This window comes from Orycteropus afer, unplaced genomic scaffold, assembly GCF_000298275.1.
Source record: "Orycteropus afer afer isolate SDZICR_OR568_19922 unplaced genomic scaffold, OryAfe1.0 scaffold00043, whole genome shotgun sequence".
Classification (NCBI taxonomy): domain Eukaryota; kingdom Metazoa; phylum Chordata; class Mammalia; order Tubulidentata; family Orycteropodidae; genus Orycteropus; species Orycteropus afer.
Genome location: NW_006921630.1, coordinates 11,482,547 through 11,509,878, shown reverse-complemented (window position 1 = coordinate 11,509,878; position 27,332 = coordinate 11,482,547). Strand labels below are relative to the sequence as shown.

Here is a 27,332-nt window from a genome sequence, read left to right as displayed (position 1 = left end):
AGTAGTGTATGTGCATCTATGTGCACAAGTACTACCTACACTTGTGTGAACATAGTACTGGGCAGAACACTTATAAAAGAAATAAATAAATAACCCTCTTATGAGCCAGCAATTCCCTGAGGTGCTTCCTATTTATTATTTCATTTTGTTGGATTAACCATCCTGTCAAAGATTCTAATCTGCCATTTCTACTCATCTGTCTCTTCTACTAGTACCAGTACACTGCCAACACCTAACTTAGTACCTGAAGCTGATCTGCCTAAACCTTCATATTTCAAGTGGTTGGTCAAAAAGATAGTTATGAATACAAAGAACTGTCACTGGAAGAGTGCAAGCTTCCTTTTTCCTGGGTCAAAGACTGCCAGGAAAAGTAATAATGTGACTCTTGGTAACAGAATTCAAGCCAATGTGCTCTGAAGACTCTAATTGGTTCTACCAACTCACACTTAAGGGGGGCAGATGGTCACCAGAAACAAAGATAAACACATTTATTTTCATGTTGGAAAAAAAAAAAAGACCAGAGTCTAGAAGATTCCCAATTGTTCTAGGAGTGGAACATCTTCCTCTTGGTTGAATTGCATGTTTCTTCCCTCCCTCCCTCTTTCTTTTCCCGTTTTTCAGCTACCTTTGGAGTTACAATTGCAAGGCAAGCAGCGGTCTCTTTCTGTCTGTCGGTAGAACCCTTCCTTGCACCTCTCACAGTGAATGCCATCCGTGTTGTCATTGCAGTTGAGGCAGCGGAATCCATTTCCTGTCTGTCTGTGAAGTTCTTGGTCAAAGATACATTGCCTGGACTTCCCATTGCAATTACAGACTAGGGAGGAGGAAGGAAAAACAGCATTAGGAAAAAATACTCAGGAACAATTTCCCCAGGTGTTTTATTATTAATAACATAAGTTATGCAAGAGTAGTACATATTAATTTAAACTAAGGAAACGAAATGGGCCATGTAGGGTCTGTGGCAGATGGGAGAGCTTTGTTCCACCTAAAGGAAGCAGCCAACAAGCAGTGCTGGTGAGTTGTTGCCTGGAAGAAGGTGATTCAGGGTTGCCAGAATGTCCAATTTCTCAAGAGAAACCAAAAAGTCTGAATTATATGTTTTATGTGAAAGTTCCTGGTTTAAAGATTGGCAAGGAATTCATTTCTAAAACACTGTATAATCCAACAGAACAAGTATGTGGGCTGGAGAAGGCTTGAGGGTGGTCCCTGGAACAAGTGTTTAGCAGATGATGGAGTCATCTGTTCAAGATATACAGCATCTGTCCCTCCAGTGATGGTCAAAGCTGAGAAACTGATATGACTGGCTGGACACAAGTATCTCTCTCTCTCTCTCTCTCTCTCTCTCTTTCTCTTTCTGCATCTTCCATGTTCCTCCCAAAGCCAGGTACTCAAAGAGAATCTTCTTCCAAAATGTCTAGGAAAATTCACCCTGTGGATGAACCAAAGAGACTTGTGAACTGAGTGACATCTCCATGTAGGGCTTAAAACCCCATGAGGCAACATGTGGAAATACTTGGCACAGAACCTGGACAAGAAATGTTTCAGTCAGGGTTTAAAAGAGAAAGGTGATGATGGGCCCTGAGGTTAAAAGAATGGGATCAAATCCCAGTTCTGCTAGTTCCATGGGTAAATCACTTCAACTCTCCGAATCTTGTTTCTTTCTCTATAAAGGTAAACTGTAATACCTGACTCCTCAGATAGTTAAGAGAATTCACTGAGGAAAAAATATCAAATGCTTTGGAATATGCTCTCTCATTCCTTACTCACACGAAACAGGTATTACCTCAGATGAGAAGATGTAGCTCGGAAATGTTAAGTAACTTGACCTGTTGTAGAGTTGGGATTTGAACCTCTATCTGTCTGATCCCAAAGCCTACTTGCATGTGGCCTGTGCCTGGAAGTACCTAGTACCATGACTTACCCAGAGTGCTAACCCTAAAGTCAACAAATGTGCCAACATGTACTGCCCTGTGTTGGACCCTGTGTCAGACTCTGAAGACACAGAGATGACTAAGTAAATCCGATGAGCTTCCTAAATGGCTTCCTAACAATGGCTCCTAAAACTCACTCTTTTGCTGCTTTGGACACCATCTTATACAGGGCAAGTCAACTAACAACTAGAACCTAGTCTGCTTCTAGTACTTTACATTTATCAGCTCAGTTAATTCTCACAATCCTTGAATGTGGGTTTTATTATTGCCATTTATCAAATGAAGAAACTAATGGACATAGAAGGTGGCTATCTTGCCTAATATTGCAGCTAAACAACAAAGGTATAATTTGCTCCAAGGTCTGACTCCAAAGCCCTCACCTTTCCATCTTATGCTGTTCTCAAGAATCTGGTTTACCACTGCATGTAGGCATTCTTCCTATAAGTATATAATAGAGGGTCATTCAGTCTCTTCTTAAATCCTTCCTTGTGTAAGGATGTCCTATTCCTCCTTATAAGGAGCTCTGGTGGTACAGTGGGTAAGGCATTTGGACCAAAAGATCGGCAGTTCAAGCCACCAGCTGCTTGGTGGGAGAGAGGTGAGGCAGTCTGTGTTCATGAAGATTTACAGCCTTGGAAACCCTACAGTGTCACTGTGAGTTGGAATTGACTCAATGACAGGTAGTATGTTTGGTTTGGTTTTTGGTGTCTCCCTACACAGCACTGGTAGTTACAAATTGTTTTCATGGAGTTTTAAATCTTCCTTTCTGTGGATGGCAAAAATGGTTTGCACTCATCTACTAATCTAAAAGTTGGTGCTTCAAACCCACCCTGTGGTGCCATGGAAAAAAAGCTTAGTGATCTGTTTCCATAAGGATTACAGCAAGAATACCTACCCTATGGAGCAGTTCTACTGTGTAACACGTAGGGTTGCCATGAGTTGGAACAAACTCAATGGTAATGAGTTTGGTTTACTGTCTCTGTAATTTAAACTACATGTTCTTTTTCTTCCCTAGAAAACAACACACATGTGTGCATACACACACACCCCTACACTCTTTATTCATTCATTTATTCATCAGACATTTATTTCAGACATTGTTCTACAAGGCAGTCCCTGTTTTACAAGCTCAGTGAGGAGCTCTGGTGGTGCAGTGCCTAGGGCATTTAACTGCTAACCAGAAGGTTGGCAGTTCAAAAACCTACCAGCCACTCTGTGGGAGGAAGATGGGGCAATCTATTTCTGTAAAGATTTACTGCCTTGGAAACCCAACGAGGGTCACTATGAGTCAGAATCGACTAGATGGCAGTGGGGTTTTTTTGGATGTCAATCAACATTTGACTATCTAAAGATAGCAATAGCATCTCTCTCCTTAGTCCTCTCTCCTCCAGGTTAGACTACATTTCTTTCACCTCTTAGTCTTTCAACCATTTCCCATGACATGATTTGTAGATTTCTCTTGACTACACTCTTGAAAACAAACCCTAATTTCCAATATCCTTCTTAAAATGACCAGAATTTATTACTATACTTTAAGTGTGATTTGAACAGCTCCACTTACAACAACAACAACAACAACAACAACAAAAAAAAATCAAGCCAATCCGACTCATGCAACCCTTCTTTGGGTTTATGAGGTGGTATCTCTACAGAAGTAGATTGCCCCGTCTTCCTTCTGAGGAGTGGCTGGTGGGTTTGAACCGCCAGCCTTCTGGTTAGCAGTCAAATGCCTTGGGCACTACGCCACTAGAGCTCCTTCCACTTACAGCATGACTATATATTTTATGGGAGCTCTGGTAGCATAGTGCCTAAGGCACTTGACTGCTAACCAGAAGGCTGGCAGTTCAAACCCACCAGCCACTCCTTGGAAGGAAGATGGGGCAATCTATTTCTGTAGTGATATAGCCTCAGAAACCCAAGAAGGGGTTGCTATGAGTCAGGTCTGACTCAACAGCAAACAACAACAACAACAACTATTTTATAATTCCACAGGTAAAACCTAACATTTTGTTAAACTTACAGTATATTGTCTGTAGTCAATGCAAACTCCATGAGCTTTTACACAGAAGTGGTGCCAAGCTAAATCTTTCCCAACTAATACTGGTTTTACTAATTTTTTTGAATCTTGAACAGATGTGCCACACAGCTGTCATGTGCTGTGAAATTTTGACTGAGTACTTCATTATGCACATACAAGAGCTACATTCACCAGCCAACAATCCTTATGTGGTTACTCAGCTGGATCACCCAATGAGCCAATGCCCTCTCTGCCCTGGATGTCTTATGGAAGCAATCTCAAAATAATTACCAACTTTTCATTGTGTCCTTCTCATTCAGGACATACTTTTTGCTGGTAATAGTTAACTTCATTAGGACCACTTATACATTCATTTAGAATTGTTGTTAATGTGCTGTCGAGTCGGCCCCGACTCATAGCGACCTCTCCTTGGGTTTCCAAGGCAGTATCATTACAGAAGTAGATTGCCCCATCTTCCTTAATAATATTTACAAAATAGACAACCCCATTATGATCTTATACTACCTCTTCCCCCTTCTGTCCTTTGTCCTCTGAAAGAACTGGTGTTCTTCCTGCTAATTCAACCTTCAGCAAGGTTGCACTATAGTTCTAGCAAGGGAGGTCTTGAGCCAGCATCTCACTCTGGAACTTGTGCAACAGGTTACGAGCCTATTGCCAACTGTCCTCTCCCTCAAACTGGTTTCCCTTAAAGCCGAGGGCTATGCCAGCCAGGATACACAGTGCTCATGTCCAGGGAGTATATCAGCCTGGCATGTCTATGTTCTTTGAAGACACTCTTTCTAGCCTGCGAGACTCTTAAAGTTGTCAAGCTATGCTCAAACACAGACGTACTGCACTTAGCTCAATACTGAGTCTTCCAACCATTTCCACCTAGAGAGCGAGGAGGAGGGTTTGTTCCTTGTTCATGGAACGACTCTTCTTGTCATTGATATATTTGACACATGGTTTCTCTCAAATATCTTCCATAATGATACTCATTCTCCTAAAACTAATTAGTATCCTTATTACTGGGGGAATAGAGGAAGACCTTTATTTTTCAAATTCCAGAATATTCCTCCAACTGGGCCTAGTACAACTTCTGCCTGATCTTTTTTATTCTCTGACTGGTTTTTGCCCAACCACTACCATGGGCACACTGTTGCCAAAGAGCAACCCCAGGACAGCTATAAGCCACAGGGAGTTGTGACTGTGCCAAAGGGGCTAAAGGAAGAAGCTGCACTTCATCCCCAGACAATTGTAGCCACACAGGAATAATGTCTGCTGCAACCAGTGCTCCCACATTAGGCTTTTTAAGAAGACAAAAATCCAGCTTTTTGTAGGAAATCTACTGATGTTAGCAAAATATATAAGACAAAATTTCTTGAAGCAAATCTGTGTCCAAGGCAAATCTCTGCACTCGATTCTACACTTGTACACTTGTAACAGGCAGAAAATACATCCCATTCATTAGGAAAAGGAAAAATGAAGTCCTCCTATATGCACAGCTCCTAGTCCCTAGTAGATATTCCATATTTTTTAAGCAAACAAATGAGTGAAAGGTCTCTTGAACTTCAAGAAACCACTAGATGTGTTCCCACCATTGAGAGGACTCCATGGTTTTCCCCACGTGTCTGGACATGCCTTAATAAAAACACAAAGGTCTAACAATCACTTTCTTCCCCATTCCTCAATAGAATGCCTTTCTCCACAGGAACCTAACCCAGAAAACATCCTTCCTTGGTAACTTATAATACAATGCTTCATTTAGCTTAACAGACCCAATGCAAGCCTATCATACATTTTAAAACAAGAGGAAATTCCAAAATTATTTTTACTAATTTTATAGTTTCCTTCTCTCACATTTACCCTTGTTCAATTTTATGTCTAGATTTGTGTGTGTGTGTTTTGTAATCTATTTGCTATACTTCCAAACTTGAGCTTGTTGAAAATTTCGTAAATATATTATTTAGTTCCCATTAAGGACATTGACATAAATGCAAATAATAGAGTATAGGGAAAGGGGGCTTTGATACCCATTGCACATCCTTGGTCAACTGTAAGCATTTATCAAAGTCCTTTCACTCATCCATTCATCCAACAAGTAAATATCGAGCACCTACTATGTGCCAAGAAGCTCTGGTAGCATAGTGCCTAAGGCATTTGACTGCTAACCAGAAGGCTGGCAAATCAAACCCACCAGCCACTCCTCGGAAGGAAGGTCAGGCAATCTACTTCTGTAGTGGTACCACCTCGGAAACCCAAGGAGGGGTCACTGTGAGTCGGATCCCACTCAACGGCAGTACGTGCATCCTGTGTACCAGGACCAGTTCTAGGCGCTGGGGATATAGCAATGAATAAAACCAGTAAATGTCCCACCCCTCATGGAATTTACATGTGAATGAGAAGAAATGAAAAGAAACAAGATAAATAAGCAATATATATGAAATGTTAAGATAGTGATATTTTAAAATGAAAAATGAAGCAGTAAAAAGAAATACGAACTGGGTAGGGGAGGGGTGAGATAAGATGTACAGAAAGGGAGGTTTGAAACATGCCTTATGCTATTTCATTTCTTTTTTCAGACTGCTTGTTTATGATCTTTGTCCATTTATCTATTAGGCCTAATATTTTTTGAATAAATTATCACAAATTATTTATACAGCAAGTAAATGAAACTATTTGCCTTTCATTTTGTTGCAGATTTTTCTCTACCTCCCCTGCCAAGTCCCCGTTTTCTCCAAATTCCCTCACTGGCACATTTTGTTTTACTGATGTGTCCTTTTTTCCTTCCTTCTTTGGTTCATAGTTAATGAGATGTACATTTACAGTATTTTCATTCATCCAGTAAATATCTACCTAATTGGGGGCTGTGCTGGGGGCGGTAAGGAGTGATCTTTAAGAGAATGTGATATTGTGAACCAGCACAATTTCAACAAAAGGCATTAGTAATGTTTTATTTTGTCAAATAAAGATATTAACTATATATTGTTTTGTAAAATGCAATTTTCGTAACAAAGAAAGGATATAATCTCAGAAAAGGTATTCTATAAACTGAATCAATTTGTTTTTGTCAAATACTTATCACATTGTTCATATTTTCTTCATAGACAGGCATGGCTTCATAGACCTGGCATTAAGATATCATTGTATAAGTAAATACAGAAACAAATCAGACTTATACCCTGAAGGTACCTGATGTTGTTGTCGTTGTTATGTGCCGTGGAGGCGGACCCCACTCATAGTGACCCCTCCTTGAGTTTCCCAGGCAGTATCACTATGGAAGTAGATTGCCTAATCTTCCTTCGAGGAGTGGCTGGTGGGTTTGAACTGCCAGCCTTCTGATTAGCAGTCAAGTGCCTTAGGCACTATGCTACCCGAGCTCCTGAAGGTACCTGAAGTCCTTATGAAAAGAAAACCAGTTGCCAACAAGTTGACTCTGACTCACAGCAGCCCATGTGCGTCAGAGGGGAACTGTGCTCCACAGGGTTTTCAGTGGCTGATCTTTCAGAAGCAGATCACCAGATTTTTCTTCCAAGATGCCTCTGGGTGGACTCAAACTCCCAATCTTTTGGTTAGCATTAACCGTTTACCTCGCCCAGGGACTCCAAAGCTCTCACAGGTTCTAGAATCAAGGCAAGCCAGGGTTTCTCTCCTGTTTCCATTGCATTCTCTATCACAGGTCTGTATCCCACCCATGACTCCTATTAGACTAGTCATTTGTACCTGATTCTTTCCAAGCCAGAGACATTTCTTAAGGCTTTATCCTATCTTCTCTTTGTCACCTCACTCCAACTCCCAAAATCCATAAATCTGTCAAGCAGGGTTCTCTCCACAGCCAAAGGAATGAAATTCATTACATTTACAGCAAATATCACATAAATACATCTGAAATCTAGTCACTTCACTGAGATTTTCACATATTCCTTTAAGTCAAGTAACCCATGGGTGGTAATTGCCTCGATGCTGTATACTGCTTCTTTGGCATGAAAGTGTTTATTATAATAATAACCATAGTAGCACACAGTTGCTGACCCTCAAGGTGCTTCTTAGAAAAGACCACCAGGCAGCCAGGCGCAGGCTGGTCGGCTCTCTACCACCCACACACACCTGGAGTCGCAAGCAGATCAAAGGAGCTGGAAACCCTGTTTCAACAATGGAGCAAGGTGTGCAGAATCCCTCCTGGCTCACTTCACAACACTCCCGCCCCTCACTAAAGCGCTCAGCTCCAACAGGTTAGGACAGGAAACACAGAGGCAAAGGCTGCTTCCAAGCCTATCCTGAGGAGAATGGAAGGAAATAGAAAACATTTCCTAGGGTTCCACTGGGGGAAGGCCTTGGGCTAATCACCATCAGTGATTACAGTTCATCAAGATCTTGTTTCAAATTTCCCACAGGGAAGATTGCCCTTTTGAGGCAAGCAATTTCGAGAAGTTTTAACGATTTGGCTAATAAAGCCATTTATTAGGTTATTTCTGTATGATCCTCTTTCTATTGTTCTAAACTTAAAAACATGCTCTACTTTTCACCAAGGCCAGTAATTTCCATCTCCAGAACAATCTATGGAATCATCATGCTTCTTAGTGCTTTAATAATAAAAACAACAACAAAATTTTTTAAAATCCAAACTCCTTTCAAAACCTTGCAAATGTGGCCCTTGCTGACCTCTCCCACATTATCTCATTCCTCTTTCTCTCTTTGGCTCACTAGGCTGAGAGATTCAGAGGCTCCCACAGATACTGTGATACAGTTAGTTCTTTCCCACCCCTGGCCTTTCAGCTTGCTATTTCCTATGCCTGGGGCACTCCTTGCTTCACTCTCCCTTTACTGCTATCTCCACACTGCAGCCAGATGACCTTTTTTTAAGAAACACATAGCAGATCTTAACACTTCCATGCTGATAACCTTCAGCAGCTGCTCCCTTTTCTGGATGCCCATTGCCCATCTGACTTCATCCACACCTCTCTCAGGCCATTTATCACTTTCTATCCTGTTTCCATCCTGAGGTCAGTCATTGTTCCGGTAGAATTCTTGCCTTCCATGTGTGAGACTCAGGTTCAATTCCTGGCCAGTACACATCATGCACAGCCAGCACATGTCTGTCAGTGGAGACTTGCGTGTTACTCTGATTCTGAACAGGTTTCAGCGATACTTCCAGACTGAGACAGACTAGGAAGAAAGACCTGGTGATCTACTTCCAAAACTCAGCCAATGAGGACCCTATGCAGCATAATGGTCCAATCCCCAACCAACCACAGGAATGGCACAAGGCCAGGTAGTGTTTAGTTCCCTTGTGCATAGGGTTACCAAGAGTTGGTGACAAATTGTCAGCAGCTAACAATAATATCTGGTGTCGCCAATTCCTGTGTCAATATTGTTTGGGTACATGAATTATTTCCTCTCTAGCATTTCTCACTTTTGTATCTCCACAGTACCTAAAAACAGTGCTTAGCACTGTGATTGCTAGCTGGATACATGGAAGGAATGAAGGACAGATGGAAGAATGGATGGAAAGAAGGCAGGAAGGAAGGGGAGGCAATCTGGCTCTAGCCAACCAAGAACTAAAACATACAAAAATCTTCCAGAAGTCCAGGAGGCCACTTTGAAATTTCCCCAACACAAAGCACAAACATTTTCATTGTCTACCTACAGCATTCAGGGCGAAAAATTGATGTTTCAACAACAAAAAGAACTCATGGTAAGATGGGAACCAGATGAATGGCATTTCTGCCCAGGTCACCAACCCGTCTGCAGTCTGTGGGCCTGGAGCTGCCTTGGCATTCTTTGTATCATATTGAAGGGAGGGCAGCAAGCCTGGGTTGCCATGGGAGGAGGGGCAAGGGGCTGAGGGAGGCTGGAGACCATGAGATCAGTCTACAGTGATCATGCAGCCTTTACAGGTCGTGTATTTGGCTGGTGTATGGAACTAGCTCAGAAGCTAGGAATTTGAGTGTCATGTTTGAACCTGACCAGGTGTGCTAGCCACGATTACGTACAGTTTTGCTGCTCTTGCTACCATTTCAGCTGCTGCATGCACTAATAGTGATTCAGGGAAACAGCAGCAAGCTTATACAAATAAGGGAGCTATAATCTCCTGCCACTGAGCCCAAGAATAAACCATTTAGAAATGGCACTCAATTTTTTCCTTATTTAGAGGAAAGGTGCATGTCCTGTGTTTCTTTGCATGCATTTCATGCTCCTTATTCCCTTCCTGGGACATCGAATCTGCCTTTTCCCCACTTTCTTTGTTGAAACTCTCTTCCCTTGGGATGGTATGATGCCATTCCACCACATTTGCTCCTGGTTCTCTGACCTTTCCTGTCCTCCCCATTCTAAGTCTTTACTAGCTCCTCTCCTCACCTAAATTCTGTACATTAGTGCTCCCTCTTGCTGGGTCCTGAATCTCTACACTTCCTTAATCTGTTACTCTCTCCTTGGGTGATCTCATCCAAGGTGAAGGTTTTAATAACTTTGATAAGTTGTTGACATCCCAAGATGCTTCCCTAGCCCAGACTTCATTCTCAACTACAGACCCTCATGCCCAGCTATCTTATACATATCCAATTGGTTGTCTCAAAGCACCTTCCATAAATCCTGCTTCCGTAAACCAAATTCATGCTTGTCATCCTCTCACATTAGACACCTGGAGGCTATCTTCTCACCTGCCCATATACTGTTCAACACCATATCCAGAAACACCAGACCCATATCCTGCCTGATCCAAACCGTATTGATATAAACCATTAAATGTCTCCAGTCCATCCAAGTCTACTTTCAACACAACCACTCTAGACCAAACCCCAACTGTCTCTTGCCTGCAGTAACTTCTTAACTGATTTTCCTACAACTTCCCTAAACAGTCAAAAAAGATTTCCAAAGTATGAATCTTATCATTACCTCTCTGCTTAAAACTCTCTGTTGCTTTTCCATTTAAGTTAAAGATCACGTTAGCATAGCCTACAAGGACCAAGCTTACTGCAGTCTTACCCCAGCTATGTTTCCAGCCTAATTTCATATCACTATCTTCTCTCCTCTTAGAACATCTTCATCCCTTTTCCATTCATTTCACTTTATTTTATAACTTTATTTCTTCTGCTTCTTAAAATTCTTGCTTTGTAACGGAAAACACTCAAGGAGGAGAAAGGTGAGTTGGGATTAACAATCCCAATCCAATTCACCTTTTTTTTCTAAGAGAAGTTACACTATAAATTAAATTTTAACCTACCTTATTGGATTTCATTCTTTTCCTGTGAGCCAAAGCACTGGTCTCATGTAAACTGACACAGCCCTTATATACTCAAATAGCAACTGTCATCTCCATGAAGGCAGCCATAATGAAGCTCTTCAATGACAAGCCCACTTGTAAGTGCTATACTCTGAAGGTGGTGACTGAAATTGAGAATAGTATACTCACTTAAACACACACACACACACACACATAAACTGGCAAGGAAGGAAGCAATTGTGTCACAGTATATATGTGTGTGTGTGTGTGTGTGTGTATGGAAGTAAATTGCCCAACCTTCCTTCTGAGGAGTGGCTGGTACACACACACACACACACACATATATATATATACACACACATACACACACACATATATATGTATCTATTGAAAGTGCCCTTTAAGTAGAAATCTAGCCTAATGTATTTATTTTTATTTTTTTCAAATGGTCAAATTGTACATTATTTATAAAGTCTAATGTAAGAAACACCTGTCATCTATGAGTTGGTATCAAAGGCATTGTCAGTTTTTATTCTGTTTGCAAAACTCAAAGTTTCTAAACATGAAATATTCATTATGGATATTTATATTACATTTTATTTATATGTGATGATGAAATGCTGTAAGTATTTCCTAGTTTTAAACATTGGGATTTTTTTCTTTCTAAGCTTTAATATGTTTCTTAGCTTAGATGAATACAACAAAATCTGAACATTTCATCGTTAAACCGGCCTTGAGTTTTATGGTTTAATGCGTGCAATTCTGCTTCCAGTTTTATCTTTTTGAAGTACGTCACAATATGTTTTCTAATTAGAATAAGAAAACTGAAATGGCACCTCCCTCACTGAAAGTCTTTTAACAAATTTAGTCTCCTCTCTACTTTTTTTTACACATTTCAAGACAACACAGCCAGACCACAGGAGCCATACCTTGCCTGATCAATTTGCTTACCTGGAAATTTAAGTACCTGAGCAGCCTAAGTAAGGCTAGACCAGGATGGGCAATGAGGAGAGGAAGAGCTGAGCACAGTTCTCTAATCACACAGGCAATTTTTTTTCCTCTTTTTTAATATTTTATTTGTGCTGTCATTGAGAAAATATACAACAGAACATACACCAATCCAATGGTGGAGTGACATTGATTACATTCTTCAAGTTGTGCAAACATTCTCACCCTCATTTTCTGAGTTGTTCCTCCCCCTTTGACATTTCCTACATACACTCCCTACATTTTCTATCTCATCTTTCAAGTTAATGTTATCAGTTTGATCACACATAGATGTATCTTTAAAAAGGACCATATGTGCAATAGAATAAAACACCGCTTGCTTCTGTGTCATCCTCAAAATCATTGCTGTGTTTGAGCACACGGGCAATTTCGAATAGTGAAATATAGACAGATCTTTTAATCTCTAAATAGTCTAAGGCTATCAAGAGTGAATAAAACTCAGATCACTATATTTTCCTTTTGAATGGTCAATATTGTTTAAAAGGAGAAGGCTGATGTCACTAAGAGTTCATAATACCTTATATTATAACCTAGACTTAGAAATGGTACATGTGAACTGGAGATGACTCTTAAGTCTAGTGAGGATCATACCAGAGACTAGACCTGAAGATGTCTTCTCCCAACACCCCAGTTGGATAACAAGGCCCAGGCAGACAACAGGGAGGAAGAAAGCCCCAGTGGACAGGGAGGTTGAGGACTCCAATCTTTGTCTGATCGGCAAAGGAGTTGAGGTAAAACAAGAAGCTGAGGCCTCATTCTGAATGAGCTCAAAGGTAGAAGGAAAGGAAAAGTTAGGTCACAAGAAATGTAGAAGAGCCTCTATTCCCCTACACTGGACACCTCTAAAAACTCTGCAACAGACAGCTAGTGCTGGCTACAGTTAGAGATTTGGGAAGTGTTTGTGGTAAGGATTCTAAATGAATGTATTTACCCACTCACATGGTACCTAAAATCCTTCTGACCACAGAAATAAAGATTTCTATATTTCTAAGAAATCATCTATGAAGAAAAGTACACCTGTTAAGAATGGACATTCGACTACCGTTCAGAGTACAGTGCTCTTTGAATGTTTCTGACATGGCCTAGAAAACAGCTCATATGGCCTTTTAAGATGCATCTGGAATAAAGGAAATTATAAAGTCCAGGACAGCTAGAGGTGACACCTGAAGCAAAGAGATGACAGGAAAGAATGGGAGTCTGACTAAAGAGAAGTTAAAAAGAAAATTCTGATTTGTACCGAAGTACTTTCTAGAGACATTTGGAATATTCATTAAATGTGCTTTTAAATCATTTATATTTGTGTTTTGATGGCTTATTTTTTAAAAGTTACACAATATATAAACCTACATCTTTAAACATTTTATTGCTTTTATGAGCAATATATTTGTGAACAAGGGGATTAGTTATAGATGTCTGCTATCACTATATTCCATCATAAACATACAGATTTTTAAGTGTGTATTTATGGGTCATCTAAGCACCATTAAAGGAGCCCCGGTGGTGCAGTGGTTAAAGCATCTGGCTGTGCACCAAAAGGTCAGTTATTTGAACCCACCAGCTGCTCCAAGGAAGAAAGATGAAGCAGTCTGCTTCATAAAGATTTTGGAATCTTGGAACATTGGAAACCCAATGGGGGTCACTATGAGTCAGAACTGATTCATTGGCAGTGAGTTTTTGAGAAATACCATTATAGTTTTCAGCTTTGACAAAAGAACAATGGTAATTGATATATATTTACAATGTTGGGAAAATATGTATGCAGTGTGTTTACAGCATCTTTAAAGATTTATACACACACACACACACACACACAAATCTGCTTAGAAAGGCTAAATTAGAACTGTATTTCTTGAAATCAGAAGAATGAATTAAATGGGCTGTTAGAAGCCCAGCAACATTTATGCATCCATAAAGAGAAGTAACATATGTTCCAAGAAGAGACTGGACCATAAAGACTCCCACCAGGAGTGGGAATGGCATATCTGCATCTCAGTCAGACAAATGTGGGCTGCTTCACTCCTCCTTGCCACACCAGGTCAAGCTGTGGTCTCGCCTCTCATCCTGTAGATTCCAGCATGTGAAGAGGCCCTTTACCATAGTGCAAGTCCCTGGTTGAGGCAAGAGCAGCAGCTTCAGATTACTGCTTTCACAAACTACCACCACTTGCTGTGGAGTTGATTCAGACTCATGGTGACCCCAAGTATATCAGAATAGAACTGCATTCCATCAGGTTTCAATGGCTGAGTTTTTGGAAGTAGGTCACCAAGACCTCCTTTTAAGGTCCCTCTGGGTAATTGAACTTCCAACCTTCTGATAGCAGTCAAACATGGTAACTATTTGCACTACTCAGCAACTCTAGTCGCAAACTAGGCCAGTCTATCTGGGATGAGAAATGATCTTTAAATATCAGGAATTCCCTTTAACCAAGGGCAAAACTGGTGATGATTTGAAATAGCAGTGAGCATATATTAACCCCCAATGCTCTAGCCATGAAACTGACCTATTCCTGAAAGATTCCAAAACCTAAACCAATACTCTCTAGCAGAGAGAGAAAAATAACCTCAGGTCACAGCTATATACACATAGAGTCAAAACATCAATAGTCATCAAAGAACAGAAAACATAGTTTTATCATTGTCTCTCAATTGTTCTTTTTTTAAAACATTTTAAATAAAAATAGATTTTTTTTTCCCAACTGTCTTAACTGAGCCAGTCGGTCAATTCCAAGCTGCAGGATAACATGACAACAGAGTTAAAGAAAAGAGTTAATTTGCTAATTTGTAATCTGTTCTCCCCTAAATGCCCCCACAAACGAGTTTGTGTTTAGTTTTGATCTGTTGTTCTCTGATCTTTTAAAAGGATAAGCCACTATATTAACTCACACAAATGTGGTTGGATGCCATCAAGTTGATTTCAACTCATAGTGACACCATGACAGAGTAGAACTGCCCATAGGATTTTCTAAACTGTAATATTTATGGCAGCAGGTAGCCAAGTCTTTCTACAGCAGAGTAGCTGGTGTGATCAAATTATCAACTTCTTGGTCAGCAGCAGACCGCTTAACCATTGCAGCACTGGGGCTTCTGACATACACAAATAGACTTCTGAATAGACAGGACACAGGTATCCCAACTAGAGACATAGAGAATTTTCTGACAATAGATCAAACCCCATTAAGCCTAAAAATAAAATGTCAATGAAAATTCTTAATAAGCATTAGAAATAGTCCAACAAGACATCACAGTAAAGAGCATTGAGCTAGCAACTGAAATCTGGTCCCAGCACTAACTGCAAAGCTTTGGTCAAGGCAGTCACTTTTCCGTGACTCAATTTTTCCATCTGTAAGTGAGGCTCACACATGCTGGGGGCTACAGCCCTGCTCTAACCAACCATGAGAAGCTGAGCAGTTACTTTACCTCCTGTGTGTCCTTTTCTTCATCTATAAAATGAGAGTCTCTACAAAAGAACCCCTGAAGTCTATTCTCATTTTAGTCACAGGATCCTATAACAGTAGGGAGAAAGATATGTTGGAACGTAAGAATCTTTTGTAAGAAATGACCCTAAATGAAGGCAGCTGATGATTTGGATGATTTACTCACATTTGAGTAGGAAATGATTTGGTTGTAATTTTTTTTTGTTTTTTCTCAGAATATCTCCATATTCCCACAATAAATCAAAACAAAATCTGGAAAGAAAAGCTGAGGGGCTGAATGGTCTACAAGAAGTCCTGAAGGCATTCAGGAGACACCCTGAAGCAACTGATCTCCACCTCTCCTCTGACACAGCAAAGGGAAAGCCTCAAACCCTTATGCTGATTAGTGTTGGAGGAAGAATCATCCTTTTCTTCTTACATGACTGTGACATAAGTAAGCTCGTGTTTGTTGGGGAGGTACATATATAGACATGGAGTCACTCACAGACATAGAAAAGTCTTAGCCTTTGGCTTTGAATATGATTCAAATATTATGTCATCTCCCTAGGGGTTATATTAGAATACAGGACAGCAGTGATTCAGTAATCCACTAGGTCTAATTTGTGACTAATATGTGAAAAAAAAAACAGTAAATTGGAGTATTCCAAAATCTATGGAGTGCCTATGTCTGCACCCCTATATCTACTCTGCAACAGATGATTCAAGTCTTTTTTTTCCCCCTTAATAATATTTTATTGTGTTTTTGGTGAAGGTTTACACAAAAGTTTAGGCTCCCATGCAACAATTTCTACCCAAGTTGTTCAGTGACATGGGTTATTACATTTTTCACAATACTTGAACATTCTCATTATTTCCATTCTGGTTGTTCTGTTTCCAGTAATCTAGAGATGATTCAAATCTTTTTATCTTGCAAATTTTTCTAAGGGAAAAAAATTTTAATACAGACTAAGGATTTAAATGGGAAAAAAAATTCCCAGGATTGTCTCAACACTTTAATCTCATCTCCCTAACTTTCCCATAAACACTGATGACAAATTAGTTTTTTTCCTCAGCTTCTTGGACCAGTGGAGCTGAACTAGTGGCTGCCCCCAGTTCAGGGCACCTAAAATTTAATATGACCTAGGAATTTCCAAGTCACACTCTAACACAATTCTATCTTCTTACTATAAAGCACTTTCTCAATGATCTTACTTTTTTTTAAAAAAAATAAAGTCTTCTTTGGGGAAAAAACTGAAATTACCTCAATTAATGCAATTTTGGGTGGTTATCAAGAAGAAATAAGCCATGTTTAACACAACTCTCATAATTGTAGATGATCCCACAATCATGAGTGTTAAAAGTTGTCATAAACAAGCCTCTGAAAATAATTGTGCTATGAAGGTCACAATGTGCACTTAAGAACAACTTTAAAAACTGTCCTGGTATTATGAAAATGGTGTGCTTTCCAGTGACAACATCAGAAACAGATTCCAATAGGCCTGTATCTCAAGCCACCTTGAGTGGAAGTGAAGCCTTCATCAAAAATTAAAGTGGCTTTATGGATGACAAACACCTGAATATTGAAGACGAATGGAAAGTGTTTGAATAGAATGAATTCATGAAATGTGAACAAACAAATCCATACCTCTACATTAGTATAAGGAGTTCTGGTGGCACAATTCCTAAGGCATTTGACTGTTAAACAGAAGGTTGGTGGTTCAAACCCCCCAACCACTCCATAGGAGGAAGACTAGGCAATCTACTTCCATAAAGATTTGCCACCTTGGAAACCCAAAGGGATTGCTATGAGTTGGAATTGACTCCATGACAGTGAGATTGGTTTTGGTTTACACTAGTATATTATTTAAAAAATTATGTCTGTATAATTAATTTACTAAGTTAAATATAAAGATACATTTCACTACTGCATCTGTGTCACTAAATATTTTCATAATCAAGTTGCCCAAAAGCATTTCTCTTTGGATCTTTCCATTGGGAAATGAGAGACTACCTTATTTGGAATCACATTATGTTTGGGCAGGAGCTCTGGTGGTGTAGTAGTTAAGGCATTTGACTGCTAACCAAAAGGACAACTGTTTGAACCCACCAGCTGCTTTGAGGAAGAAAGATGAGGCAGTCTGCTTCTGTAAAAATTTACAGCTTGGAAACCCAATGGGGGTTGTTATGAGTTGGAATTGACTTGATGGCAGTATATTTAGGGTTATATTTTGGTTATGTTTGAGCATGTTCTAGAGTGACACAGATATGCTGAAACTATTTGATGAGGCCTGATATGTGATGAAAGGCAAGGAGAATGGATGGTATGAAATCTAATCTTGAAATTACAATCTGCTTTGGACTTCTTGTTAGGTGTTATGTTTGTTTCCATGGATAAATTGCAGGGTTCATCTTAATCTGGGCAGAAGAGCTACTCATCACCTTTCTTAAACTGATGAAAAGAAAGTGAAGAGGATTTCCTTCAAATCTCGTCTGAGAACTGGTTTATTTGGGTTCAACTCCCTGCTGGCAATCTGCATTTCCACCCCCAGTATACTGAATCAGAATCTACATTGTAACAAGATCCCTAGGTGATTCTTATGTATAAGAATCTGTAAGAATCACCTGGAGATCTTATTAAAGCATAGATTCTGATTCAGTATATCTGGGTAGGCACTATTCAAAGCACCTTTCCCATAGTGGGGTTAGTGATCTGTAATCATTGATTTGGAATTCACCATTCTGTGAGAATATCTGCCTTGAACATTGTGCTCTTTTAAGATCTATCTCTATGGGATCAAATTGACCACAGCAATTCAAAACCTAGGGGGCAGTGAGTTTATGTTATATGAGGGAGGAATAATTCAGAGGAGGAGGGTAAGAATGGTTCCATAGCTCAAGGAATATAATCAATGTTACTGAATTATACAATTATACTGGTGTGTGTACTGCTAAATATACTCTCAACAACAACAAAAATAAAATAAATGATACTTAAAAAAAACTTTACAGATCACAGAAAATAATTCACCTAATGGCTGAATAAACAGTGTCATTTTCATCCTCATTCTTTGTGTGTGTGTGTGTATGTATGTATATGTACATACATACACACACACACACACACTCAGTTTTCTCAATACTATTTATTACTCCCACATTGTTGGAATTCTTCATTTTGTCAATGAAACACTTCTCCTTCTTGGTTCTTCTCTATCCTCAGTGCTCACTCCTCCTTATTCTCTTTCCTTGTTCCTCCTTTTTTAAGTGTTGAGGTTACTTTTACCTCTGCATTCCACACAATCTCATCCCTGGTCAAGGATTCACCATCCACCTATGAGCTCTCAAATTCATATTTCAAATTTATCATCTAAGCTTCAAAAGTGTAGCTTCAGCAATTCATTGAGATTCTCCAATTATATCTCAAATTCAACAGGTCCCCACACAAACTTGCTCCCTCCTCCCTATCCCTGCCCAATTGTGCTCCCAAATCTGATTCTTCTGTCCTAGTCATCATTCCCCTCAATGGCATCACTGACTAACCAACCACACAAACCTCAAGTCCTGAGCCCATCTGGGACTCTTCGGTATTTCTCACAATTCCCCTTAATTGACTCATATCCCTAACACATACACTGATTGGCTCACCAAATTCTTTCAATTTTACCTTCTCAGTGCGCTCTGTAAACAGTTTCCTCTTTGCTGTTTCTACTGCTATGGTGAGAATCTTCATCATTTCTCATTTGGATTACTGCAATGGCCATTTATCTTACCCTCCTTGCTCCACTCCATCCGTATGAGTGAACTTTCTAAAATATGAAGCTGTTCACACCCACACCTGCTCACGTACCATCCACAACTCTTCTTTGTCTGCAGGGGACCACCCGAACTGCACAGCTGGGCACATAACGTTCTTCACAATCTAACTCTTGGCTACTTTTCTGGCATCATTCCCATCTCCTTCTTACACCTTCTCCAGGTATAACCTCCCCATGATCCAAATCCTTGGGGCCACATAACACATTGTCTCACACCAAATGGTAAGCTCCTGAAAGAGAGTCTTTTTCTTTCTTATTGATCTCGGGGCTTCAGAGTACTCTATACTTGGACTGTTGGCTCAGGTTTTTAAAAAAGAAATGTGATTCCAGGCATTTTAAGGCACGTTACAATCATGTCTCATCTTTTCAGCTACTCTACAGGTTGCACAAGTTTTCTTCATTTAACAGGCATGGAAGCCACCTTTGAGTGGTTGAAAAGCTTGAAAGGTTACTAGTAAAGAACTAGTAAATGAATGAGCCAATATTTGAATGTAGACAAACTGGTTGTAAAGCTGTACTACATTCACCAAACCCTGAAAGTCTCCTCAACTACCTCTAAGACCAGAGTTTCACCTGCAAGGGAACAACCACAAAGTAGGGTTATTGTTTTAGGTTTCCATACATGCGGTCCATGGGAACTTCAGGTACAGATTACTTTGGGATGTGACAAGTACTACTATACTTCAGTCCAGTTTCTAGCACATCCCAGCATCCCATGAATGGAAAAGCATGCATGCTCTGCCCTAACACTGAACTTTTCACACTCTCATTGAACTCCAAACATGAAATGCAGCCCTTTGAGAAGAGAGCCTAATATCTTAACCATCTTTCTTCAAGGAAGAGGAAAGTATGAAAAAGAACCTGAATACTGCTTCTAACTTAATGGTCTAGATGGAATTGGTCGGAATTGGTCCATCTTCTGATTTTATTAAACAATTAATAATATCTATCTGTCTCTCTCTATATTTTTTCCTTTTTACCTAATGCTAACACAGGAGCTCTGGTGGCATAGTGCCTAAGGCATTTGACTGCTAACCAGAAAGTTGGAGGCTCAAACCCACCAACCACTCCTGGGAAGGAAGGTGGGCAATCTACTTCCGTAGTGATACTGCCTCAGAAACCCAAGGAGAGGTCTCTATGAGTTGGGACGACTTGATGGTAGTGAGTTTTTTTTTTTTTTTTAATGCTAACATATACACACAATAGCAGAGTAGAAAAGGCTTCAGTACTAACTCCCCATCATGGAAAAAAATAAATACCTCTTTCCCTTATCACTTTAATAATATTGTAAGGAAAAAACAAAACAAAACAAAACTGGTCTAAGAAGTGCTCTCTGCCACCTGTGTGGCCTTGAGCAATTCACTTCTGTTTTCTCGTTTTTAAAAACAGTGGATTCTAAGAATTGAGCTAGAGCTAGAGCTATTCCCTTTGCGTTCTAATAGAATTCTAATAGAGACTGTTCTGACTTTTAGGATGTTTCCACCCTAAGGTTAAGCTAGCTATCCTAACCCTAAGGAAACCTACTGTAGGTGATCATTTCCATACCTGATTTTTTTAAATGGTAATCAAGGGTGAGGGGCCCTAGTGGCACAATGGTTAAGTGCTCAGCTGCTGAGAGGTTGGCACTTTGAACCCTGCAGGAGAAAAGACCTCGCAGTCTGCTCCCATAAGGATTATAGCCTAGGAGACCCTATGGGGTAGTTCTCCTCTGTCCTGTGGGATCACTCTGAATTGGAATCAACAGCACACAACAATGACAAGCAGAGATGATGAGCTGGAAGTTAATTCCAGGACTATTTTAGGGGGGAAAAAAAAGCAGGGGGTGGAGGGGCTGTATCAATGCATTAAAACACATGCTCAAATACAATTCATGTCAACATCATCCAGACTGCATGGTTACAAATGGAATGTCTAATATAAGTCTATGTTCACAAGAACATCATCTCAAATTTACATATACATGTGTGTGAAAATAACATGGACCTACTGAAATGATTATTGAAATGCCATCAGGGGCAGAAAGCAATATAAACAAAAATCCAGGTTAATTACAGGCAAGTATCATCGATACAACTAAGCAACAAGGAAAACACCCGTTATGAGTTGTCATAGCTGACACATGCATACAGTAAACAATTGCTAAGATCTCAGAAAGGTTTGTTTACATGAGCTTAACTTCTCAGGATATGACAGCCAGTAGGTGAGAGCAAGTGAGATATGATATAGGTGCTCAATAAATGCCTGTAGAATGGATATTACATGAAAATACTATGAGAAGTAGCATTATGGAAAAGTGAAGCATTATTAGTATTCTAAGTCTCCTTTTCTAGTCCATACATGAAAGGTGGATTCCAGAAGGGTTATTGAAGAGGCTCTTTTATTTATTTGTTTATTTATTTATTTAATCTGTGTGGTGTTCACAGTCACAGAAAACATTCCTACCAAAACCCCATTAGTAAAAACATACGTCGGGAAAGAATTTATATATCGATACATTGCTGATTAAACAGGGGTTTCTTGGTCAAGAAGAAATCAAGAAAGAACCTTTTAAAGAAAGGAAACCCCGGTTTGGGACAACCTATTGGTACCACATTTTAAAAATCAGACAGCTTTATATAATATCATATATATGTGTGCGTGATATACGATTTTAGTCTCATATTATACCGATCTTGGAAAAAAACCCGGATGGGGCAGGAGGAAGGAGCTCCAAAGAGGTTCTCAGCGAAGTGGAGTCCTTGGAGGTGCGTTCAGCCATCACAGTCTGCAGAGAAAGGCAAGTTCACAGACAGGGCTGAGACGCTCTCCTAGAAGTCGACTCACCTTCCCTCCTGGAGGTGGCCCAGGCTGCGGGCAGGAGCAGCGAGAAGCAGAGGTAGCAGCTTAGCCAGAGCGCAGGCATGGCTGGGGCGCCGTCAGCTGCTGCAGGGGTCGCTGCCAGGCGCCTCTCGGTTGGTAGTTTTCACTCTGCGCTCTGCTGTGCTTTCCTTTTCCTTGATCAGGTGGTTTTTATCGACTCTCCTACCTGACTCAGTCTTGACAGGAAGAAAGCCTGCGTTTCAGGGTGTGACTCACCTGTGAATAAGGAGGACCCAGCCCTCAGGAGGCAGACAAACACACAGCACACACGGAGCCCTGAAAGCGCTCACCCAGCCGCAAGGCTCCCCCCTCGCTGCAAGAAGGGCGCACACCTGGCCCAGGCCGAGGGTGTGGTGCAGGGGCTTCGGCCCAAGGATCCTCCTGAAGCAATGTACCAGATCTCCCAGAGCCTTTATTCTCTCCTGGGGTGGTCTAGGGCAGAATTCACAGATGTAAATATAATGCAGCCTACCCCTTCCTCGAACTGGGACACCCACTCTTAGGGGCGCAAAAAGCCAGCAGCCCTGGTCAGCGTGAACCTCCTTTCTGAAACACAGCAGCTTTACACTAGCCCACTCTCTGCTAATACCTCCTTCTATCTCCATCACCAGGCTAGACTAAGGGCCCCTCTCCAAGGTCTCTGCAGTTTCTCAATCACCTGGACATGCATCTCACTAAAATCACATGTTGACCAGTTGGTCTTTCTATGACGATTGGATCTCACTTTGTATGCCTAACAACTGGTACATTATCTGGCTTACAGTAGATGCTGAAAAAATGTTCTGTTGAATTGAATAAGAAAGATTCCAACTGCTTTTACATCTTACAGCAAATTTCTCATGCCCTTCTATATAGGCTCATTAGAAATTGTTTGTTTACCCAACTGGGAATATCATCCAAGTCCATTGTATGAGGGGAAGTGAGTAATATCTGTTGTTGTTGTTGTGTGCTGTCAAGTCAGTTCAAACTCATAGTGACCCTATATGGCAGAGCAGAATTGCCTTATACGGTGTCTTAGGCTTGGTAAAGAAGAGGGTCAGTCAAAAAGAGCAAGATGGTCAATGAGATGGATTGACACAGTGACTGCAACAATGGGCTCAAAACTAGCAATGATTGTGAGGATGGCGCAGGACTGGCAGTGTTTTGTTCTGTTGTACATGGGGTCACTATGAGCCAGAAGTGACTTGATGGCACCTAACAACACAGTCTTTATAGGGGCAGATTGCCAGGCCTTCTGTCCTGTGGTACAGCTGGTGGATTTGAACCACTGACCTTTCAGTTAGCAGTCCAGCACTTACTCACGCCACCTGGGTTCCTTGAGTAATATCTAGAAAACTGCAAATCTTGGTATATGTTAAATTGTCCCTTCCCCTAAGGAGGCTAGAGGCAATACACATAATTTCTCACTTATCAAAAATCTCATTATCCAATATTCCCATTTATGACAATAGAAAAAAAATCTACTATCCGATTATTTTGTGTATTAAAAACATATGTCTGGCAGTAATGAATACCAAGGTGAGAAGCGAGAGTAATTCTGGCTGTGATGGTTAAGGTTATGTGTCAACTTGACTGGGCTGTGATTCTCAGTCTTGGCAGTTATGTAATGATGCAGTCTGGCAGTTAGGTAAAGATGTAATTTGACAGTTAAGTAATGATGTAATTTGGCAGTTATGTAATAATATAGTCATCCTCCATTTTGCATAACACCAATTTTCATACCATGTCGATAAGTGAGGAGTGGATGGAATTTAGAGAGGTGACTGTAAAGGAGAAAACTTTAACTCCTAGTACAGTTGTAGAAAAAATTACCAAAGTTTATATGTACAAAATATATACACACAATCTTTCCAAAAAAGCCACACCTACTTCAAATGATCAAGGCTGTAAGTCTCAATTGATAGTTTTTGACTGATGAAATGAATGAATGTTCTCTAAATAGGTGGATGGATGATCACAATAAACTAACAACTAACAACCAATACATAATAATATATAATTAGGTGTCAAATGGTGTAAGGATCTCTGTTTATGCATTTATTCATGACCAGTGTGCACTGGAGAGCTCTGGTGACATAGTGCCTAAGGCATTTGAGTGCTAAGCAGGAGCCTGGCAGTTTAAACCCATTAGCCACTCCTCAGAAGGAAGATTGGGCAATCTACTTCTGTAGAGATACAGCCTTGGAAACCCGAGGAGGAGTTGCTATGAGTCGGAACCGACTCAGTGGCAGTGAATTTGGTTTGTTTTTCAGTGTGCACTGACTAGCCAGGATGACTTTGTGCAGAAAATGGAGCAATGAGCTGGGTGTTCAGGAGCAGCCTAGATCCAACTACAGCACCAAAGAACAATGGGGCAAGGCAGGTCACCACAAAGTGGCCAACAACACACTCTATAATCTCTATAACCCCATATGAGGCAGGAGGAAGGAGCTCTAAAGTAGAGTAGAAAGGAAAATCCAATTTTCTTATCCCAAGCTGATTCTCTTCTACTTTCTCCAGAATTCAAACAAATAAACTTGTTTCTCAAAACTCATAGTGACCAAGTACTGCTAATGTTTCAGTTCTTGTTTCAGAGACCAGGTATTTAAAATTTTACCTTCCAATAGCTGGTGCAGTGTGGAGGCTGAAACCACATCCCTGAGGGCCTTGCTCCTTGCACTTCTTCCCATCAGTCTTGTGCAATGTCCAACAGTCCTGCAGGAACAAGAAACAGGACCTTGTCAAATAAAGCCTTGAAGATACATTTTATTTTACTACAGATCATAATAGTTTATTGTATCTCAAAAGTTAGAAACATATTTTTATCTACAGTCATTTTTGGACAGTGATAATAATAGCTAACACATATACAGTTGTGGTGCTTAAATTTGTGTGTCAGCTTGGCTGGGCCTGGTTGAGTGGCTGGGCAGCTGAATGTAGTATTCCCCATGATGAGACTGGTAATCAACTCCATGGTGGAATCCACTCTGAGCAGTTGAGTAGCTGCCTTAGGAATGTGGTGTGCTTCCTGTATATAAGGAGAAGGCTTGGGGAATGGTCTCCAGCTAATGGCAAGTTGTCGTTGATCAGTCTGCCATGCTCTGCCAACCTTGGGACTTTCAATGGACTTGAATCAATGGCCTGCCGTGTGGTTTGGTAACATTGGGACTGAGCCTTTTTACTTGTCAAACTTGGGCTTGTCAGTCTCAGCAGCCAGCAGCTGTCTGAGTGAAGAAAAGCCTCTCCCTTTAGTGGGCCGGGAGCAGGAGGCAGAGCTAAAGCCCAAGGTTGAGGGGCTTTCACCCAGCTACTAGAGCCTGGCACTTTGAACTTGGACTTAAAGCCTCCAAACTGTAAGAGAATAAACTCCTGTTGGTTAAGGCCATACCATTTGTGGTACATTCCTGTCAGAGCAGCACTAGGTAACCAGGACATTGGTGCTTACTATTTGTTAGTTATGACTGTATATCTTTTATATATATTAACCCTCTTATCTTCAAATAGGAGCTCTGGTAGTGTAGTGCCTAAGGCACTTGACTGCTAACCAGAAGGCTGGCAGTTCAAACCCACCAGCCACTCCTCAGAAGGAAGGTTGGGCAATCTACTTCCATAGTGATACTGCCTTGGAAACCCAAGGAGGGGTCACTATGAGTTGGATCCGACTCATTGGCATATAACAACAATAACACAAATCTTCAAATCAACTCTGTGAGTTAGTTGAACTATAAATCAGATCCACTGCCATCAAGTGGATTCTGACTCGTAGCAACCCCCATTAGGTTTCCAGGTAGTAAATCTTTATGAATGTAGGTTGTCTGGTCTTCCTTCAGTAGAGTGGCTGGTGGGTTTGAACTACCAACTTCCTGGTTAGCAGTCAAATGCCTTAGGCATTGTGCCACTAGAGCTCCTTAGTTGAACTATAAACATCCCCATTTTGCAGATGCAAGAACAGAGGCATGGAAAGGTCAAGTATCATGCTCAGAGTCATGCTGCTAGAAAGTGGCAAACCCACAATGCAAATCAGGCAGTCTAGCTCCGGAGTCCATGTTATTAACCACTACATTGTTAATAAATCCTTTGTTAGGTCAGATTAAAAAAAGACAAATTCATAATATTGAATGAATTCAACAGTCTAGGGTTATTTACAACCTGACCAGATTGTGGACTACTGGTACACATTAATACATTAATAATGCCAAGTCACTGTGGACTCTGAGCAAAAATTTCTGATATTCCAAAGATATTAATTAGCCCTGAAAGGAACCTCAGAGATCACCTGGACCAGGAGTAGCAGATACCAGGGCACCAGGCCAGCTAGCAGCTTCTTTTGTGTGAATAGTGCTATTTTAATTTTTTTTTTTTTTTTTTTTTTAATGTAAATGCCTTCATGCAGGCATTCTTCCATTTTTTTCAGTCTGGACCTCTTCACCATTTACACAACCTCCTAGCCTAAGCAGAGACTCCAGTTCTGTCTTAATCCCTTACCTTGCTCAGGGACAATGTCAACCCTACTTACCAACTTGAGAATTCCCCTCTAGTGCGCTGCTGGCATTAAGAGTGGTCAAAAGCCAAGACTGTGGGGCAAATTCTTGGGGACAAATCTAGGCTTCACCTTTCATCAAGGCAGTTAGTTAGTTTCCTCTGGGTCTCAGTTTCTTTGAATGTAAAATGGGGATCATAATAGAATACTTGCCTAATAAGGTTTCTAGAACACGGAAATGAGTTCATGATCTTTAAAGTATGCCACACAGCAGCAGACCCATAATATGCACTATACAAGCACAGCTACAAAATTCATAATTATTATTGTTGTCAGCATGTTATTGTTACTGAGCACCAATTAGAGCTTCTAAAGTACCACATGACCAAGATGTGATTTTGCTTCAACCCTTCTACTAATTGATTATTTAATTATAATTTTACATTTCTGTGAAATTCTTGGTCTATCTAGGTCCATGGCCAGATTGCTAACAATTGCTTAAAAAAAAACCAAACTCACTGTGGTCGAGTCGGATCCGACTCATAGCGACCCCTCCTTGGGTTTCTGAGGTGATATTACTATGGAAGTAGATTGCCCAACCTTCCTTCC

The 27,332-nt window shown here is 40.5% G+C and overlaps 1 protein-coding gene across 1 annotated transcript in view; it reads right to left on the bottom strand.

Annotated features, from left to right (window-relative positions):
* Positions 1 to 22,307, bottom strand: part of LAMC2 (laminin subunit gamma 2) — a 67,284-nt gene extending 44,977 nt beyond the window's left edge. The window contains exons 1-2 of the mRNA XM_007937664.1: positions 22,229 to 22,307; positions 626 to 814 (exon numbers count right to left, since the gene is read on the bottom strand). Coding sequence (XP_007935855.1) covers positions 626 to 814; positions 22,229 to 22,307 — 268 coding nt within the window. The remainder of the gene's footprint in view (positions 1 to 625; positions 815 to 22,228) is intronic.
* Between the last annotated feature and the right edge of the window lie 5,025 nt (positions 22,308 to 27,332).